Source organism: Rhinolophus sinicus, chromosome 8 (genome assembly GCF_057876585.1).
Source record: "Rhinolophus sinicus isolate RSI-liver-muscle chromosome 8, RSI-T2T, whole genome shotgun sequence".
In the NCBI taxonomy this organism is placed as follows: Eukaryota; Metazoa; Chordata; class Mammalia; order Chiroptera; family Rhinolophidae; genus Rhinolophus; species Rhinolophus sinicus.
The window spans coordinates 22,141,887-22,158,745 of NC_142508.1; the positions used below are offsets into that span (position 1 = coordinate 22,141,887).

Genomic DNA, 16,859 nt, shown 5'->3' on the forward strand with positions numbered 1-16,859 from the left:
TCAGCAGAGACTCACCTGGAAAACAGTGACTTGGTCCCTTATCTATACAGAAGTCGGTAACATCACTGATCGATCTGCAGAGGAATTTGAGTTCCAGGGGTGGGTGACTGCTCCGAAGCATATTTTGAGGCCATTTCAAGGCTATGGGCTACCTGCACCATTGTTCTGATTTCTTTACAAACTATATTTTCTGATATAGACCATGTGACTGAGCTGGCAGTGATTCAGACAATCAGCTATGAGAAACAGATTCTCACTGAGCTGGGATAATGATCCCAGATTATGAAAGGATTGGGCAGACTGGGCCACAGCAGAGAGGAAAATTAAGTTGTGTGATGCTTGACGTACCCTGGATGGAATGCTGGCTTGACTGAATCCCGGTGAAGTGCAAATGTATAATGACATGGCGATTTTTCTTAGAAACTATTACTCACATTTACACCAATTACAATTGATCACCTACTCCTTAAGAGTATAAACGATTAATATAGTATTTCGGACTTGACTGACCAGTAAAGTTGACCTGTTACGGTCAAGCAGACATGGGCCCAGATGCAGGCCTCTCAGATACAAACACCATTAGATCCTTAAAGAGAGAAGAAGTATGAAGGGGCAGAAGACTCTGTGATGCAAAACAACTGGCTCATCAGCCACAGAATAAAAATTAATTTAAATAATTTTATATTATATTAAATAGAAATTTAAACCCCTTACCCCAACTCGATTATAAAACAAATACATGTTTAGTGTAGATAAGGTAGAAGATATGGACAAGCAAAGAGATGATAATAAAAGGCACCCACGATACCACTTTTCAGAAGTAACTGCTCTTAACACATTCCTTAAAAAAGACACATGCAGAAAGCAAGGAAAGACAGTAACAAAGACAGTGGCTTTGGAGCCAGCATTTTAAAAATATCTACATAAGAATTCAGAATCTAACAGCTTTATGCCTTATGGTATTACCCATATCACTGATACAACAGAATCCGATGTGGCCATCAGGATTCTGGGGGGGGGGGGGGGGGGAGTGCTGGGAGTCAAGAGGAAGCTTCAAGTTTCCAGTTTCCTGCTCACGTGTGACTGCACAAGTGACTGCATCTCTGTTTCTCCAAATATTTGTAAAATGAAAACACTACCTGCTCCTCAGCTCTGTTCATTCATTCCGTGAACACTTGCTGAGCACATACTATGTGCCACAGTCTGAGAAAGAAATGATGAATAGAACACAGGACCTGCCAGCCAGGTCCCTGCGTTATGTCAGTACCTGAAAACGAGGGATGCGTGCCTGCCCCGGGGGCAGCAGGAATCAGAGAGGCTTCGCATCTTGAAGGAGGGGCACAGGTTTGGGATTCAGGCAAAACAGTGGAGAATAACTGGAATCAGAGAGAACCTGCTTTTGAAAACGCTGTTATTGCAGTAGGCAGAGGGAAAGATAATGATGGTGGATGGACAGGTGGGCTGGAACCAGGTGATGAAAATCACCACACGCCACTCGAGAGTCCGTTTTTCATTCTGTAGGTGATGGGGAGCGACTAAAGGGATTCCAACAGGATAACATAATCATATCTCTACTTTAGAAAGATAACAGTGTGGTGGGCGTAAATCTGGTACAAAACAAGCTCTGGACATTACAGAAGATTTATCTGACTTTAAATAACATCTTTATCAAGCACTTTTATGTCCCAGGCACTATGTTAAGTGCTATGTAAATACTGACTCATTTAATCCTTGCTTCACTCTGAGCCAGGTACTAATACTAGGTCTTTCTACAGACGAGGAAACTGAAAAGAGATGGAGCCTATGGAGCCCAGCTTTGAAGGCAAGCAGTTAGATAGTCTGACCCCAGAGCTTGTCCGTCATCAGACAAACTACCGTGTTTCCCTAAAAATAAGACCGGGTCTTATACTAAGTTTTGCTCCAAAAGACACATTAGCTAAGGCTTATGTTCAGGGGATGCCATCTTGAAAAATCATACTAGGGTTCATTTTCTGCTTAGCTCTTATTTTCAGGGAAACACGGTAGTAAAAGAACCTCCACTAAAAGCTGCTGCCTTAGAATACGGCCATGTCCGTGTTTCACGGTGAACACCCTGTCAAGTCATGTGATAACGTGGATTAGTCTCAAACCCTCTCACTTGGAATCCGTAAAACTTCCCTCACCTCATACTCCTCTCTTTTGGTCTCTTTTGCTGGTTCCTCTCCCTTTAGTTTACTAACTAAAATATTGATGTAAAATCATGTTTAACATCCCTCAATACAAAGTAACTCAATCACTAAACATATAAGTCATCGCTAATCAAAATATGCTGTAAATTTTCCTATCCAGAATTTTGGATAAGACAAGGATACCAGTCAGGTCAGAATTAATTCATGGGGCTCTCTGTCAGAATTTTGTCTCGCCACACTCCTAGTTTTCTGTCCAAACGCTGCAAGACTGTTACAGAAGCTGGAGCGCAGTGGTATCTCTCTCACAGTAAGCACAGCTGCTCCCTTTGGCTGGAACAATCTTTCACCCATGTTGGATTAGCCAGCTCCTACTTAGCCTTCATCTCAATTTAAAGTCCATTTCTCTGGGAAGCACTCCCTGAACCCCTGAAGTGATGACGGGGTGGGTTGGGGGGTCTAGACCTGTGTCACCACAAGCTACCATTTGGGCACTACCACATTTCGTAATCATTGTTGGCATGCCTGTGATGGCTTCCTTTCCTTACCCCATCCCCGGAGCCCAGCAGTGTCTGGCTCATGGTTTATACCCAGGAAGTATTAGTTAAACAAATAATCTCAAGACTTTAAATTTTCCTTTGTAGAGGACGATATAATAACATTCAGATAGAAGAAGGGCCAAGGATGTGATACGAAGTTGACTCCTTCATATTCTAACACAGATTAACTGAACCTAAAAACTCTTCTCAGGAATATATGAGGGCAATGTACGCATACATGCAACTGATATGTAAGAACAGACTTTCGGGGTTTTGGAAAAGAGAAACTATATGCTATTTATGGAACAAGTGCTACAAGTAGCTCTTATATCCTAGAGATACTCATGCAATGTGAAAGGGTAGGATAGGACAGGAAGCATGTGAAAAAGCTTGATTAGCCACCAGTTTAGAGATAATCATAGTTCAGTTTATGCCAAGTTTTGGATTTGCCCCAATGCTGATTTTGGGTGGCTCTAATATTGTTTCAATTTCCAGGTGGCAAAGGGTTACAAAATACAGCCTTTCCTGTTTTCCACTTCATTCAGATTTACAGCTACTTCTTGTATACTAACACTTGCTCCCAACTCACTTTACATTTTTGTGTGTGTATCCCTATTTGTTGCAAGAATGATTTGGATCGGGTCCCTAAAGTTATGTTATTACTAGTCACCATTCCTCCCAGGTGAAATTAATTCTATTTCCCAATGAGACTGAAGGAGGTAGCGTAAATAACTACCAAATATTTATTGGGCACCTACTATGTGTGAGGCTCTGCTGCAGGCATGGGATACAATGAAGAAAATAAAGCTTTGCCCTAGGAGCTTAGTTCTCTGCTTCCCCCACCTTGACTTAGATACAATGCATCTACCTAAAAAGTTAGCCACAAATTATTATTGAGATAAAAGCAGATTACAGAGCAGGACATTTAGTAAGAGGTCATAAGAATGTCTGAAAGAATAATTAGGAAGTGTAAGGACAAATACACCTTCCAAATAAGAGACAATTCTCCTGTTGAAGCTAGGGAAGCAATTTCTTCTCCTTTTCTTAGGGCATTTACTTTAGAAATCAGTCCATTGTTAAGTATTTTCTCCTGCCTTTGAAAAGTATCTAAATGCTTTTGAAAACTCCACAGACCTTTTGTCAGCTTTATGACCCAGGAATGTCTCTGAAGGAGTTGGGAGACATCTTTTATGAAGTGTAAATGGGAAGGAAGATAACGCACCCTGTCTCCCCTTTGTGGGAAGGTAGGAGCCTAACTCAGGTGGCTGCCTTGTTCCAATTTGCAAAGCTACCTCCTCCTGAGAAGATACCAGGTTTGTTTTTCATCCAGATAAAGCTGAGAAGCTAACACAGGTGGTCACTCCAATTACCAGGTAAACTCAGGCTGAATTATGTGTAACAAAAGATACTGTCAGGTCCTTACTTGAGGACTAGTCATTGTTTATCTTGAAAACATGTAGGTATATCATGGGTTGTATCTGCTTGACAATATAAGGGGATGAGATTCCTTTTCGTCTTTGCAATCTCTTAGTAGATTGTCTTGATGTGTATCACATTTTGGTTTAATGCTTATTCAACAATAAAACTGATTCCTTTCTCTACTGCCTTTGTGAAGAGGACTTCTGGGTTGGGAGATTTTATTTTTAATTATATTTATTCAACAGAAGACGTCAATAGCAGTTATCTCTGGAGGGTAAAATTTCAGCCATTTTACATGCATACTTATATATAAATAAATTTAAATATTATAAATATTTATATCTATAAATGCTATAATATTTATGTGTTTATAAATATATGTTTATATTTATAACTATTTACATATATACTTATATAAGTAAATATATATTTGATGTTTATGAACATGTGTTTTTATATAATGAAAAAATAAGTGAAGTGATTTCCACATGGGGAAAAATAAATATCAGATCTTCACCCATGATGCTCATCATGATAATGGCTCAGATCTGTACACTTTGGAATCATAGATCCCTTGGGGGAAATAGATCAGAAAGGCATCTATAGTCTTATCACAGTCTTCTCAGCCTGGGTATAGTCTCTTTCACTATCTGTCATCAGAAAGTATTCTGTTAGAGAGCTGAATAGTATCCCCTAAGGCAATGAAGTTTATCCCCTGTGGACAAGGATCTGATTTGAAGTCCAAGGTTGCTGCTGCTTCCTGGAGACCATCACTCACCTCCCTGGCTACGGGCAGCTTCTTCACTAAACTGGGTGCCTGTGATTCCACGGGCCTGCTCCATGCCTCAGCCTCGGAACCTTTGGGGTCTCCTTCTTCTCATTTTTGACTATTTGAGAAGGAGAACAACTTTGGAGTTGCTTGGGTTCTGTGTTTCCAGCACAGTGTGGTGAAGACATTTGGGAGCAAGGGAGGCTCTGGGTGGGGAGTGGCCCAGCAAAGCAGCTGGAAACATCACTTTTAATCTGGTACCTATTTTAGCTGCTGCGGGAGTTCTTCAGGCCTCATCATTGTCTCCCAGGGGCTCCCTACTTCTCTCTCAGTTCTGGCTTCCATCAGGCCCGCCTCCCTAGGTTATCAGACACCTCTCTGAACCTACCTCTAAATAGAGTTCAAGTTCTTTTCCCCTCTCTATGAAACCCTAGGCTTATACAATTTGAAAACTGAATCTGAGCAGCTGTTATAAGTTCCTGCAATATTCCATGATAAGTATGACGCTCCTTGCACGGTTTATAACAGTTGGAGGCTGGTGTGCCAGAGGCCACAAAACTCCATCCAGAAAAAGTCCTAACTCTGGTCCAGTCAGGGGGTCTCTTACCTGAACAAAAGCACGTGGTTCAAGCAGAAACATAATATTCATAGGTAGCAGAATAGAGAGCCATATTGATTCAAGGGATAAAGAAAATAAACTCTATCAGTCCTAAATATATATGAATATATTTCCAAATCATTTTTGTTATTCTCTGCTGCAGTCATGAAAATATAACTCACTTAATAAGAAATCTTTCTGAATATAAGAAGTGACCGATTTACTATTTTTCACCTTTTGGCTCTTTGAAAATCTTTGGTTTAAAGAGTCCGAATTACCATACAGAAAACAGGAAACTAACTAAATAACTTGCTCTCAGTCCTTAATGATTTATAAAATAGGAAGGTGACATAGGTCAACTTAAAATAATTGCAATGGTATTTTTGCCTAAAAATTGAAAACATTTAAATGAATTTTGTGTGACAACACAAACTGTGGCCTGATCTTAGATGTTTTTATTTACCACGTAGTAATCTCTTGTTTTGCTTTTGCTGGAATACGTATTTTACAAACTATTGTACTCCAGAGAAAAGAACACAGAGAGTGAGATAAAAACAAAAATTCCAGAAAAGGAAAGAACAACATACGAGCATGGAGACATGAAAGCCAGAAGTTTGAGCATGACAGAAGAAAAGCAGCCAGATTTCGTCATCTTGAGTTGCCAAATGACTTGTCCAATCCATTGAAGGCTCTACTAGATGCTACCAAAACAGAGGTGGGACTGGAGAATCTACACAATTTTAACTTTGTTCACAGCACTGTACTCATTAGTATATAGTTATACTAGCAGATAAATTTAGCAATGATTATTTAATTGTGATGCTATTTTGCAGCCACCCTTTATTATTATTTTCAATTCGGTACTAAATGATAGTTGCAGACAAATAAATAATGAGGTTTACATCATTTAACTGAGCCCTATTCAGCCTCTACAATGCAATATACTCTGCTCATCAAAGTTAGCATAGGAAAAGTTTTCCCAGAACATAAATTTTAGCTAAGCTCTTGAACATACACAGATGATAGGAAATACCTGTCTATAACGTGCCTTCAAGCAAATCAACTCCTTCTAAATCCTTTTGTGAGATTATCAGATACGCCCAAACTTGTTTAATCTGTTTGGGCTCAAGTTAAGACATTGCCAAATAATAATCACTTGGATTTGCAATGAAACTGCTCAAAGAGCTTTCCTACAACATTTACTTGATCCATGAACAATTAAGTAGGGCATTTTGAAAAAGTTTTTACAAAGAAGAAAATACAGAGCTGTTCAGCGGACTGGTCAGTCTGTGTGTCAGTGATGTCCAGAAAGCCTGACATTAATTGCTGTCTCTCTCTGCTCTGGTTAGATGCCTGTGACATCCTCTCACAGCAACTCAGCCAAGCAAAGACCCTACATTCTGACTGGTGAAAACCCAAAGCTGTGGTTCTCACCCAACTGTCTTGGCCTTCTGAGCTAAAATGAACTTAAGCATGTTGAAAACCTCTTGTTTCAATATACTTCTTAAAAAACTTCACACACTAGAAACAGTAGACAATAAACAGTGAATGTCTCCTGCCTCTTTTGGCCCTCCATAGCCCCATTCCCCAGGGGTAACTACCGTATTGCCAACAGGTATGTGGTATGCATCTTTCCAGGCCTTTCTTCTATGCCCATATATAGTGTTTTTGTTTCTTTGTTTTTCTTTTTTTACAGAAACGAGATAATTCTATACATAGAGTTCTGGAACTTGCTTTTTCTCTCCTAAGTTGGAAATGGTAAACAAACAGTCTGTTGACTACCTATAAGGAGTGATGATTCAAAGAGGAAAATACAATATGTTAAAAAGATCAGTTTCTGAAGTAAAAGAGAGTCTGGATGAGCCAGAAATCAGCCATTATTCTACATGAATTGAAATTTTCTTTCTGAGTTACATTTTAGCCTACTTTCTCCTAGGTTAAGAGAAGTACAACACTAAATCTAACTATATCCAAAAACCAATGCCAAACATCAAACCACAGTCTACACGACCTTATATTATGGCTCTTTAGTTTGCATAAGTAGTATCTTCTAGGCTATATATTTATTGGAATGGAAATACTATTTAGACTGGAAATTCTATTTAAAGAAACAATTTGGTATTTAAAGTCTCTCTCCTCCTGGGTTATTCAGCCACGTGTCTAATAGAGACACATGTGTGGCCTTTCTTATTTGTAGACAATGAAACCCTTTAGCTAAAACTTTAAAGTTGTCTAGTTTTAAGAACTTGAGAATATATCAATATAAAGTTTTGCATTTCAAGTTGCTTTAAAGTATGGTGAAAAAGAAACAACAGAATATTTTAGGAAGTCCAGGAAATGAAGTCTATACATCAATAGTGATACTTCTAAGAATGAAGCAGTGAAAATCCATCCACTACTGACGATCTTATTATGGTGTGAAGTTACAAAGGTCTAATAACTCGAACAGAAGGAAGATTTTAACATCTCATATGACAATCGTGGGCTACGTGGTCATGACATCAAACAATGAAAGACCAAATAACGTAGTTTTCACTTCCACTGAATTGTCTTTGTTTAGGCATTGTCATAGAAAATGTAAGCTTACTAGGAAGAAGGAAACTCATTTTCTGAAATCCTTAAGTGAATTGAAGTTACTAAAGAAAGAATTGGATTTTAGTGCTGATACTCCCAGATTTATAATTCACTCTTTTGTCTCAGTGTGACAACCATGCCTTGCTCACCTTGCTATAATAACTTTAAAACTGGGACTGTCAACTGTATTTACCAAACCTGTCATTTCTCAATGTAATTATAGCCTACATCCTGAATAGAAAAGTCATTTTTAATCTATGCAAAACAAACAAAAAAAAAACCCCACACGACTGAAAGAGTAATACCGTCTCATTTTCCTCCCTCTCTTTCTCCACTCATTCTGGTAGCCTCCAGAGATTTCTGTTGTGTTTTCACATATTATAATTGTGTAACCTTTCATAAAGAGCCTCAGCCTAAGTGATTTCATTTCAATAATGTTTGACGTGCTGTATAATATTTTTAAATGGCTTATGGTAGAGCGCTGAGCTCTCTTACAGACATACGTTATGATGGCCCTAGTAATTTTCATTAATAGAATTCTGCATGTACAAATATTCAATGGCAAGTCCTTCCTTCTGAGATTGCAGTTAATCTGACAAATTTAAATGCTAACACAACACACGGAAGACCAGGAACATGTAACTCAACAAGATAAGCTGTTATGAATGAAATTAGGACTAAATATGGTCAAAACCAATTTACTTCAACATTCATCAATTAGTTAAATTTAAAAATCTTAAAACTAATGTATTCTTAATTTTTATCCAGTTAGAATAGTTTATCATTTTCTACGTGGAGTAATAAGCATACAAATTGGAAATACTAAAAACTACTAACAACCTTTAAGTACTTGTATTAAAAATTAAAAAAGGGATAATAAACTTTATAGTGAATAATTCGTATTTTAAATGCTTAGCTTTGGTGTGGTTTGCTTGGGAAAGACATTCATTTGGATAAAGACTTTCAATTGTTTACTTTCTGACACTGCAGGTATTCAGACAAAATAATCAATCCACAGTCAGTTTGAGCTAAGCAGTTGTAAAATGTCCTTATCTGAAACTCTGTCCTCACCCTAACTCTGGAACATCCCCTTTTGAGACCTAGCATACCTCCCCCCAGAGCAAATGACATTTTTTCATGAGTCTATCCCTTTGATCACTAGATGGTCCCCTAAAGGCCCTGAAGCCAACAGGCCTAAATTAGGAGTACAATGCAACTGGATTATACAGCAAAGATTTGAAAGAACTGTGCATTGTTTATGCATAGACTCATCCATGAAAACCTGGTCACTCTATAGGTTCCATGTCTACACACAATTTCCCCCATTAAAAGGAAGAGCTCTGTGGCTTCCTCTTAAGATAACAGGATATGCACAGTGGTATCTGCATTTACCAAGAAACGCATTGGTAAAACTGCTGTCTTCTCCTGACTGCATGAGGCACAACACGCTGCTCAGGGGCCCTGATCTGCTGGAAAACACACAATACTACCGCTCCACCAGTCAACACACATTGGCCTTGGTGGGGAGAACTGTAATCCTCTCTCTCCCTAGGCCATAGGTCCTCCATTTTCCGATGCTAGGTTTAGGGAGAATGGAGTATGCATTAAAACTTGTTTTCCATTTTACTCATCCCTGGTGAATATTTGAGTTTTCTCTCTAAAGGTTTATTGCCTAGAGGAATATAACCTGCTTTTAGTTCTACATTTTATTTTTAACCATACATTATTTTTAGATATTTAAGCTACTATAAAAATGACAATAGATGAATAGACAGGTTGATATACGCCTTCATTTGTATTTTTATCATTTCTTTATTAGAGAATACTTCAAAATTCTTAATACACACCGCCTAATTGCTTTGCAGAGAGGTTACACTAATATATAGTATAAATGAATGACTATCCAGCTGAATGCTAGCCAGGATTGATGATTATCTCTTTGAAACTCTTTACTAATTTGATAGCTTTAAAAATGACATTTTACTTTAATTTGTTTTGATTACCACTGAAGTCCAGATTTTAATTTCTATTATTCATTTGTATTACCTCTTCTGTGAAATGAGTTAAATTAGAACGTGGAATATAACCAAGATAGCCATCAGAGCAAGAAAAATGAACAAGTGAAGGCATAGCTAAGCGGTGGGTTACTTGCAGATAGGTATCAAGTAGCTCTGTGTGGTATCTGGAAGGACCCGCCCTTAATTTACCCATTTATAATTGTGACCCCTAAATCTAAGGAATACTGGGTTTTTATTTTTAATATTTTAAATTCTGAGAAATACATAAAAGCGAAAGTTATCCATAATTCTGCATCACTTTTAATTATTTAAATGCAGTTCTTTCTCATTTTGTTCTTTATATTCCACATAAAGTGAAATCATATAGTATTTGTCTTTCTTTTTCTGACTTATTTCACTTAGCATAATACCTTCCAGGTACATCTGTGCTGTGATTTCACTTTTTTATTTTTTTTATTTTTTATTTTTTTTATGGCTGAGCATTGTGGTGAGATTGTAAATTGGTGCAGCCACTATGGAAAACAGTACAGAGGTTCCTTCAAAAATTAAAAATAGAACTACATATGACCCAGCAATTCAATATCTGGGCATTTATCTGAAGAAATCCAAAACACTCATTTGAAAAGATATATGCACCCCTATGTTCACTGCAGCATTATTTACAACAGCCAAGATATGGAAGCAGGCTTGGTGCCGATCAATAGATGATTGGATAAAGAAGATGTGGTACATATACACAATGGAATATTACTCGGCAATAAAGACTGATTTTTATATTCTTCTTTGTGCTTGAACGTATTTTCTACAATGACTATTTACTACTTTTAGAAGAAGAACAAAAAGAGAAATAAAATGCACGCCTATCTACAAAACCCACAGTGCTGCTCCCTTTCATCTATACAATAAAGTTCAAACTGGTTAGGCTCATGTTAAAGCCCTTCTAATCTGAGTCCATTTTACCAATCTAACCTGAGCAGTACCCAACTTCATCACTCGGCTCTGCCTCAGATGGTCACCAGGCATGTCATGGTCCATCCAGATGCCACCCATGTTCTTCCCATCGGGCCTAGAGCTTCTCCTCTCCCCTAGGGTTTCTGATCATCATTTGGTTGTTACCATTTTAAGGCATCTTCAGATACTCGTGATGCTCTAAGCCAAGTCTAGCAATCGTGCAAAATCATTTTAGACCCTGATTCCAATAAGAGTAATGGTAAGAGCAGAGCAATTCAGAGCAAAAAACCCATCAATATTTGTTAAATGAATTTAAAAAATCACTACTGTGATTATAACAGCAGGTAACATCGCTTGAGAACTTGCTATTTATAAGAAGGCACTGTGCCAATTTCATTTATCTTAATACTCAGAACAATCCTCCGTTTCAAAGATGAAAACAATGAGCCTCAGCTTATGCATATTTCTCAAGGAGATATTACAGCCAGTGTGGATCTGGGATTCAAATCCAGCTCCATCGATACCAGTATCTCTACATGAGCAAATTTGCTAGGCCAAGTCCACTAGAAATCATTTTGCATACATTTGTATTAGTTCGTCTAAATAAATATCCACATAGCGAAGTTAAAAAGATGTGTTGAGCTACAAAGTTTCCTCTTACATATAAAAATAGATAAAAAGCCAATAAAATTTTCTACAGTAATGTTTACCTGTATAGGACCAGCCAATCTCTTCAACAAGTTTTCTCTGTTGTCGGTAGTATCCATAAGCCAAATCTGTAACCAAGAAAAACCAATAAATCAACGTGTGGGAAAACACGTCTAAATTTAAAAAAGTGTAAGATGTGCAAATCGTGCATATCATAAATGGTTCCAGATCACTCCTTTCCATGTTATCTTCCCAATGTCTCTTCCCAACTCCAACCACCACCATTATGGCTCCACTGTTCCTGGTCTCAGAGTTAGTGTAAAATTTCAGGGGGCCCATTTTAAGAATGCTGAAGTTCTGGCAAGGACAAAGCAAATATTCTGGGTAAAGCAGAAGCAACCTAGAGGGGTGCATCCCAAAGAGAGACTGGGGTCAGAAAGGACAGCTTGTCCTATCTTCAAATTTTCTTATCATTCCCTAAGTCTAATGCTTAAAATTCTATTGATTATCAGTACTTCTGGGTTTACAAAAATCCAAGTTTTATCTGTAAATGCTTCTAGGAGACCCAGAGGTTACCATTTTTCGAAATCTGCTTCCTTTATAATACAAAATTAAATTAGGTGCCTTGAGGAAGTGGGAATTGGAATGCATGTATCTCAGCTGGGAGAAAGGTTATGTTAGTGCAGGTAAGCTTGTCCCTTGGAAGAACAGAGATGCCTGAGTGGGGTCATGGGCTTCGTCAGAGTAATGATGCCTCACGACTACAGAGAGAGGCTCTCGATTTAGAACCTGGGGGAAGAGGTATAGAAAGGAAAGTGGGTGGAAGCCTGTGACACTGATTTATAATAAGATGATATATTTGGTCTATCTCCCTGTTTCTGGCACAGAGCTCCTAAAACCTTGGAATTCCCTGAGAAGAGAGGCATAAATGTGTCTTTTGTTAAGTTAATGAGGTGACTTTTGGACCCCCACCAAATGATGGGAGCTGGTTGCCATGAGAGCCACCCCGTGATTAGAGGGTTGGAACTATCAGTCCCTTTTCCCTGTAACCTTTGGGGCGTGAAGAGGTTGAACCAACTGCCAATGGACAGTGATTTAATCAAACAAGCGTATGTAATGAAGCCTCCGTAAAATTTCAGAAGGAGAGGATTTGGAGAACTTCTAGGTTGGTGAACACGTGAAGATTTAAGAACAGTGGCACACCTGGAGAGGGCATGGGAGTTCTGAGACCCTTCCCCATACCTTGTCCTTGCATCTCTTCCATCTGGCTGTTCCTGTTGTATCCTTTAATAATAAACTGGTAATCTAGTAAGTAAAATGTTTCTCTGAGTCTCTGAGTTTAGCAAATTAACCAAACCCAAGGACAATCATTGGAACCTCGGATCCAGAGCCAGTGGGTCAGAACCACAGGTGACAACATGGACTTGGTGACTGGTATCTGAAGGGGTGGGGACAATCTTGTAGGACTGAGCCCTAAACCTGTGGGATCTGATGCTAGCTCCATGTAGATAGTGTCAGAATTGAGTTGAACTGTCAGACACCTAGTTGGTGCCCAAGAATTGTTGACATGGGAACCCCTGCCCCACAAGTAGAAATTGTTCCCAGAACCTTTTAAAGGCAAAACTTCACTCTGCAAAATTAAAAATTTTGCCTGAAATCATACTGGCACCCAGGAAATGGGAATGTTATGATTTATCCTCCTCTTTCTTGTGTCATTGTCCGTTAGTCCCAGACTGTAGTAACATCAGTACTACATTTCAATTACATTGTGGGTAAAATAAATCTGTTGGAACTAGGTTTGGAATCAATGTTGAAAAAAGTGTTTCTGTAGAAACGGCTGCAAATAGCTAGTTAACAAATGAAGTTATAAAACGTTATTCATAAATTGAGGTTCTGTCAATACAGCCCTCATGTGAATGCAAGAATTATTTTATACTATTCTATACCATGCCACGCCATGCCATGCCTATGTTGATCTTTCTCATCAGTTGGAAAAAGAAACCATTTCCTTTTATTCTCAATAAACAGTTGTTTTCTACTTATCGAGAGTTCCCAATTTTAGGGAAGCAAATATCTAAGGACATTTCAGAAATAATTTTCCTCTCTTCCACGTCATATACTCTCTGATTAGTACCTGTCATAATGTCATATACTCTCTGTTGCTAATAAATCACTGCTAAACTATTTTGCAAAAACTGAAAAGCAGGCCAGCTACCAGAAATACACATCCTGCATCCAAAGATTAATTAAAACATACATTGGAGAAATAAGAGTTTTTTGTTTTAAAAATTTTATTACATGTAAATATTGGTAAATATTCCATTGGCCATGGAGCATATTTCAACACATATTTGTTTTTATAACAGATTTATTGAAATGAAATTTACATATCAGATAATGCACCCATTAAAAGTATGCAAGTTAATGGCTCTTAGCATATTCACAGAGTTGTGCAATCATCACCACAATTTTAAAACATCTTCATTGCCCACCATACCTTTTAGCTGCCACCTCCAACCCCATCCCCACATCCCCCAGGTCTAGACAACCACTAATCTACTGTCTCTATAGATTTGATATTCTAGACACTTCATATAAACAGAATCACACAATATATGGTCCTCTGTGACTGGCTTAATTTAGCATAATTAATGTTTTCTGGCTCCTCCATGTTGTAGCACGTATCAATACTTCATTCCTTTTTATTGCCTAATAATATCATTTTATGGTGACCAAAAAGGCCTTAAAGTTCCCCTCAGCTTGAATAAACTCTGCACTGGCTTCTTCTTGATCCTAGGCCCCTGCCCTGCCCTTCTTAGAGTTTAGAAAACTTGTAATTGTAAATTCTCTCTCTGCCCCTTTGAGGTGTAAATCATTTCCCACAACCGTGGCAGTTTTACTACTAGAAATATACTTCTCAAGGACATGGGAATCATCCTTTTGAAAGTAATCATCAGAGGAAATAGCACCCTTATCTCCCAGTTTCTGTGAGCGTGTAGGAGCCTAAGTTCATTGGCGCGCATGCTCCAAGTTGCCTAAGTTCATTGGCGCGGATGCTCTAAGTTGCAAAAACTACCTCCTTTTTCTTTGGAGAAAGCCAGTTAGCAAACACAGATGGCCTATGATTTCTCCCTGAATGTCCTGCAGTTACTTTCCACTGGGGCTCACTCCAGCCTTCAAAAAACCTTATCCCCTCTGCTTCACTGGAATTGAGTTCAGTCTTCATTCTGGCTTCTCTCCCAATTGCAATAGCATTGAATAAACTTTTCCTTCCTGCTTAACTCTGTCCAGTGCAATTTTTGTTTTGATAATGGATATACCACACTTTATTTATCCATTCGTCACAGATGGATATTTAGGTTGTTCACCCTTCTGGATATTTGCTATTCTACTTAAAAAATTAAATATTAGGTTCATTATTTTTCAAATAGAGTTGTCCCATAAAATGATTGCCATTTATGGTTAAATTCTGGGGATGAGTGTTTCTTCATGATCAAGGAATATATCCACTTAAATGTTAGAAAGGGCCTCATTTGACTCAGACTTTAACAGGCTACAAAAAATAAAAACACACAATTCCTATTTTAGAGATAAGGTAATTTATGTCAAAGAAATATAAGTGGCTTGTATAGGTAGTGACAAAAATAGAAACAATACGTGGCTCCTGCCTCCAACTCCACTGAGCCTTCCCCAATATCAAGGATTCCTAACTAATATTTGTTAGGAATTCCTGAGCTAATATTTGTTACTCTGCTAAGGTGCTTTGCTCGAATAGGAACCCCTATAGCATGTAAACCTTCAAGATAAACAAAACAAAACAAAACTATACACCTAGAAATTTACCAGGAGGAATTATTTGGATATATAAATTATTGAGAATTGACTATACACCTGATTGGAGTTGCAATTTTCCTCTGAAACTTTGCACTGACCATAGGGAAAAGATTTATTGTCATCTATTATATGTTTTAAAAATAAACATTTTTAAAATGCAAGACTTTTTCCTGTAAATGCATTTTGATGATTTCAGATCAAATCCATACAAAGCCTACATTTAAAAAGTATTATATTCAAATAAATAACACACTAAGCTCTTGTTTTAATGATTCAGTCTGAAAGATGACAGCAAATATCAGCAGATTTTCACTTTCCTTGTAGGGCTTTAATGCTACACAATGAGCATTTGTCCCTGGTTTTTAATTACTTACGTTAAGAAAGCTTTTTTCAATACAAGATTCCCAGGTGTTGGTAGCTCTCTTCAGTTCCTTTATGTATTGTTCCCTTAATTGTTACTTCAAACAATCCGTTACACATTCATATGCTAATTACATAGTCCTTGGGCGTGAGAGAGTACCCCACTTTTAAAATTCTACTCAGTATTCTGATAGATGAGATGTGATAGCTCCAATGAGCAAGAAAAAAGAAGCTAGGTTCACTGTTTTTTGTTGCATTATATACTTTGAAAACCAGTAAATCCTATATAAAATACAATTTATCAACGTGCTTACACATTTTAAAATCAAATAAAATAATGAAACACAGATTTTTCCCCATTTCTGTGGGTTTTAGTTTCTTTAGCTTTTATATTTTCTTTCTTTCCATTTAAAAATTTTTGCCAGGTCTGTTTTGGTGTGTTTTGTAGTGATAAAACTGAGAAATTTTAGGAATGAATTGTACATAGGAAAATATACATTAGTAAATATTTTTTATGGCTACTCTAAAATTTGTCCTAAAAATATTCTTCATGAAGTCACTTTATGACCTGCTACAAAAATTCAGAGAAATTTTCTTCATATTATTTCAGGTAACCTTAAAAGTTTCTGTTTTAACATATTCCATTTTATACCTACCTTGAGCACCTACATATATGCAAATATGTATATGTGTATATACATATAATCTTTTATTTCACTTTATACTCAGATAATGGAACTCAGAGTTTTGATAAGCACCATATAGAAGATATACATAAAATTAGCTTTTTTTTTTTTTTTGCTCATGTTTTTAAAACAACAACAAAAAATCCGGGTGTTTATTTCCTACTAAAACTATCATTATAAATATTTCAAATTATAAAAATGCCTGATTTCACCTTTACCCTAAAGATAGTCTCTGCTTCATGTTGATTAGCTTGCATCCTACTTATCAGCTGTATCCAAACACATAATCTTGCAGCAG

At 37.5% G+C, this 16,859-nt stretch overlaps 1 protein-coding gene across 4 annotated transcripts in view; it reads right to left on the bottom strand.

Moving 5' to 3' along the window:
• The window catches only part of PTPRZ1 (protein tyrosine phosphatase receptor type Z1), a 165,480-nt gene that overhangs the window by 100,181 nt on the left and 48,440 nt on the right, over positions 1 to 16,859 (bottom strand). For all 4 annotated transcript variants that reach the window (XM_019750066.3, XM_019750067.3, XM_019750065.3 and 1 more), the window contains exon 2: positions 11,744 to 11,809. In XM_019750066.3, the coding sequence (XP_019605625.3) occupies positions 11,744 to 11,809 (66 nt within the window). The remainder of the gene's footprint in view (positions 1 to 11,743; positions 11,810 to 16,859) is intronic.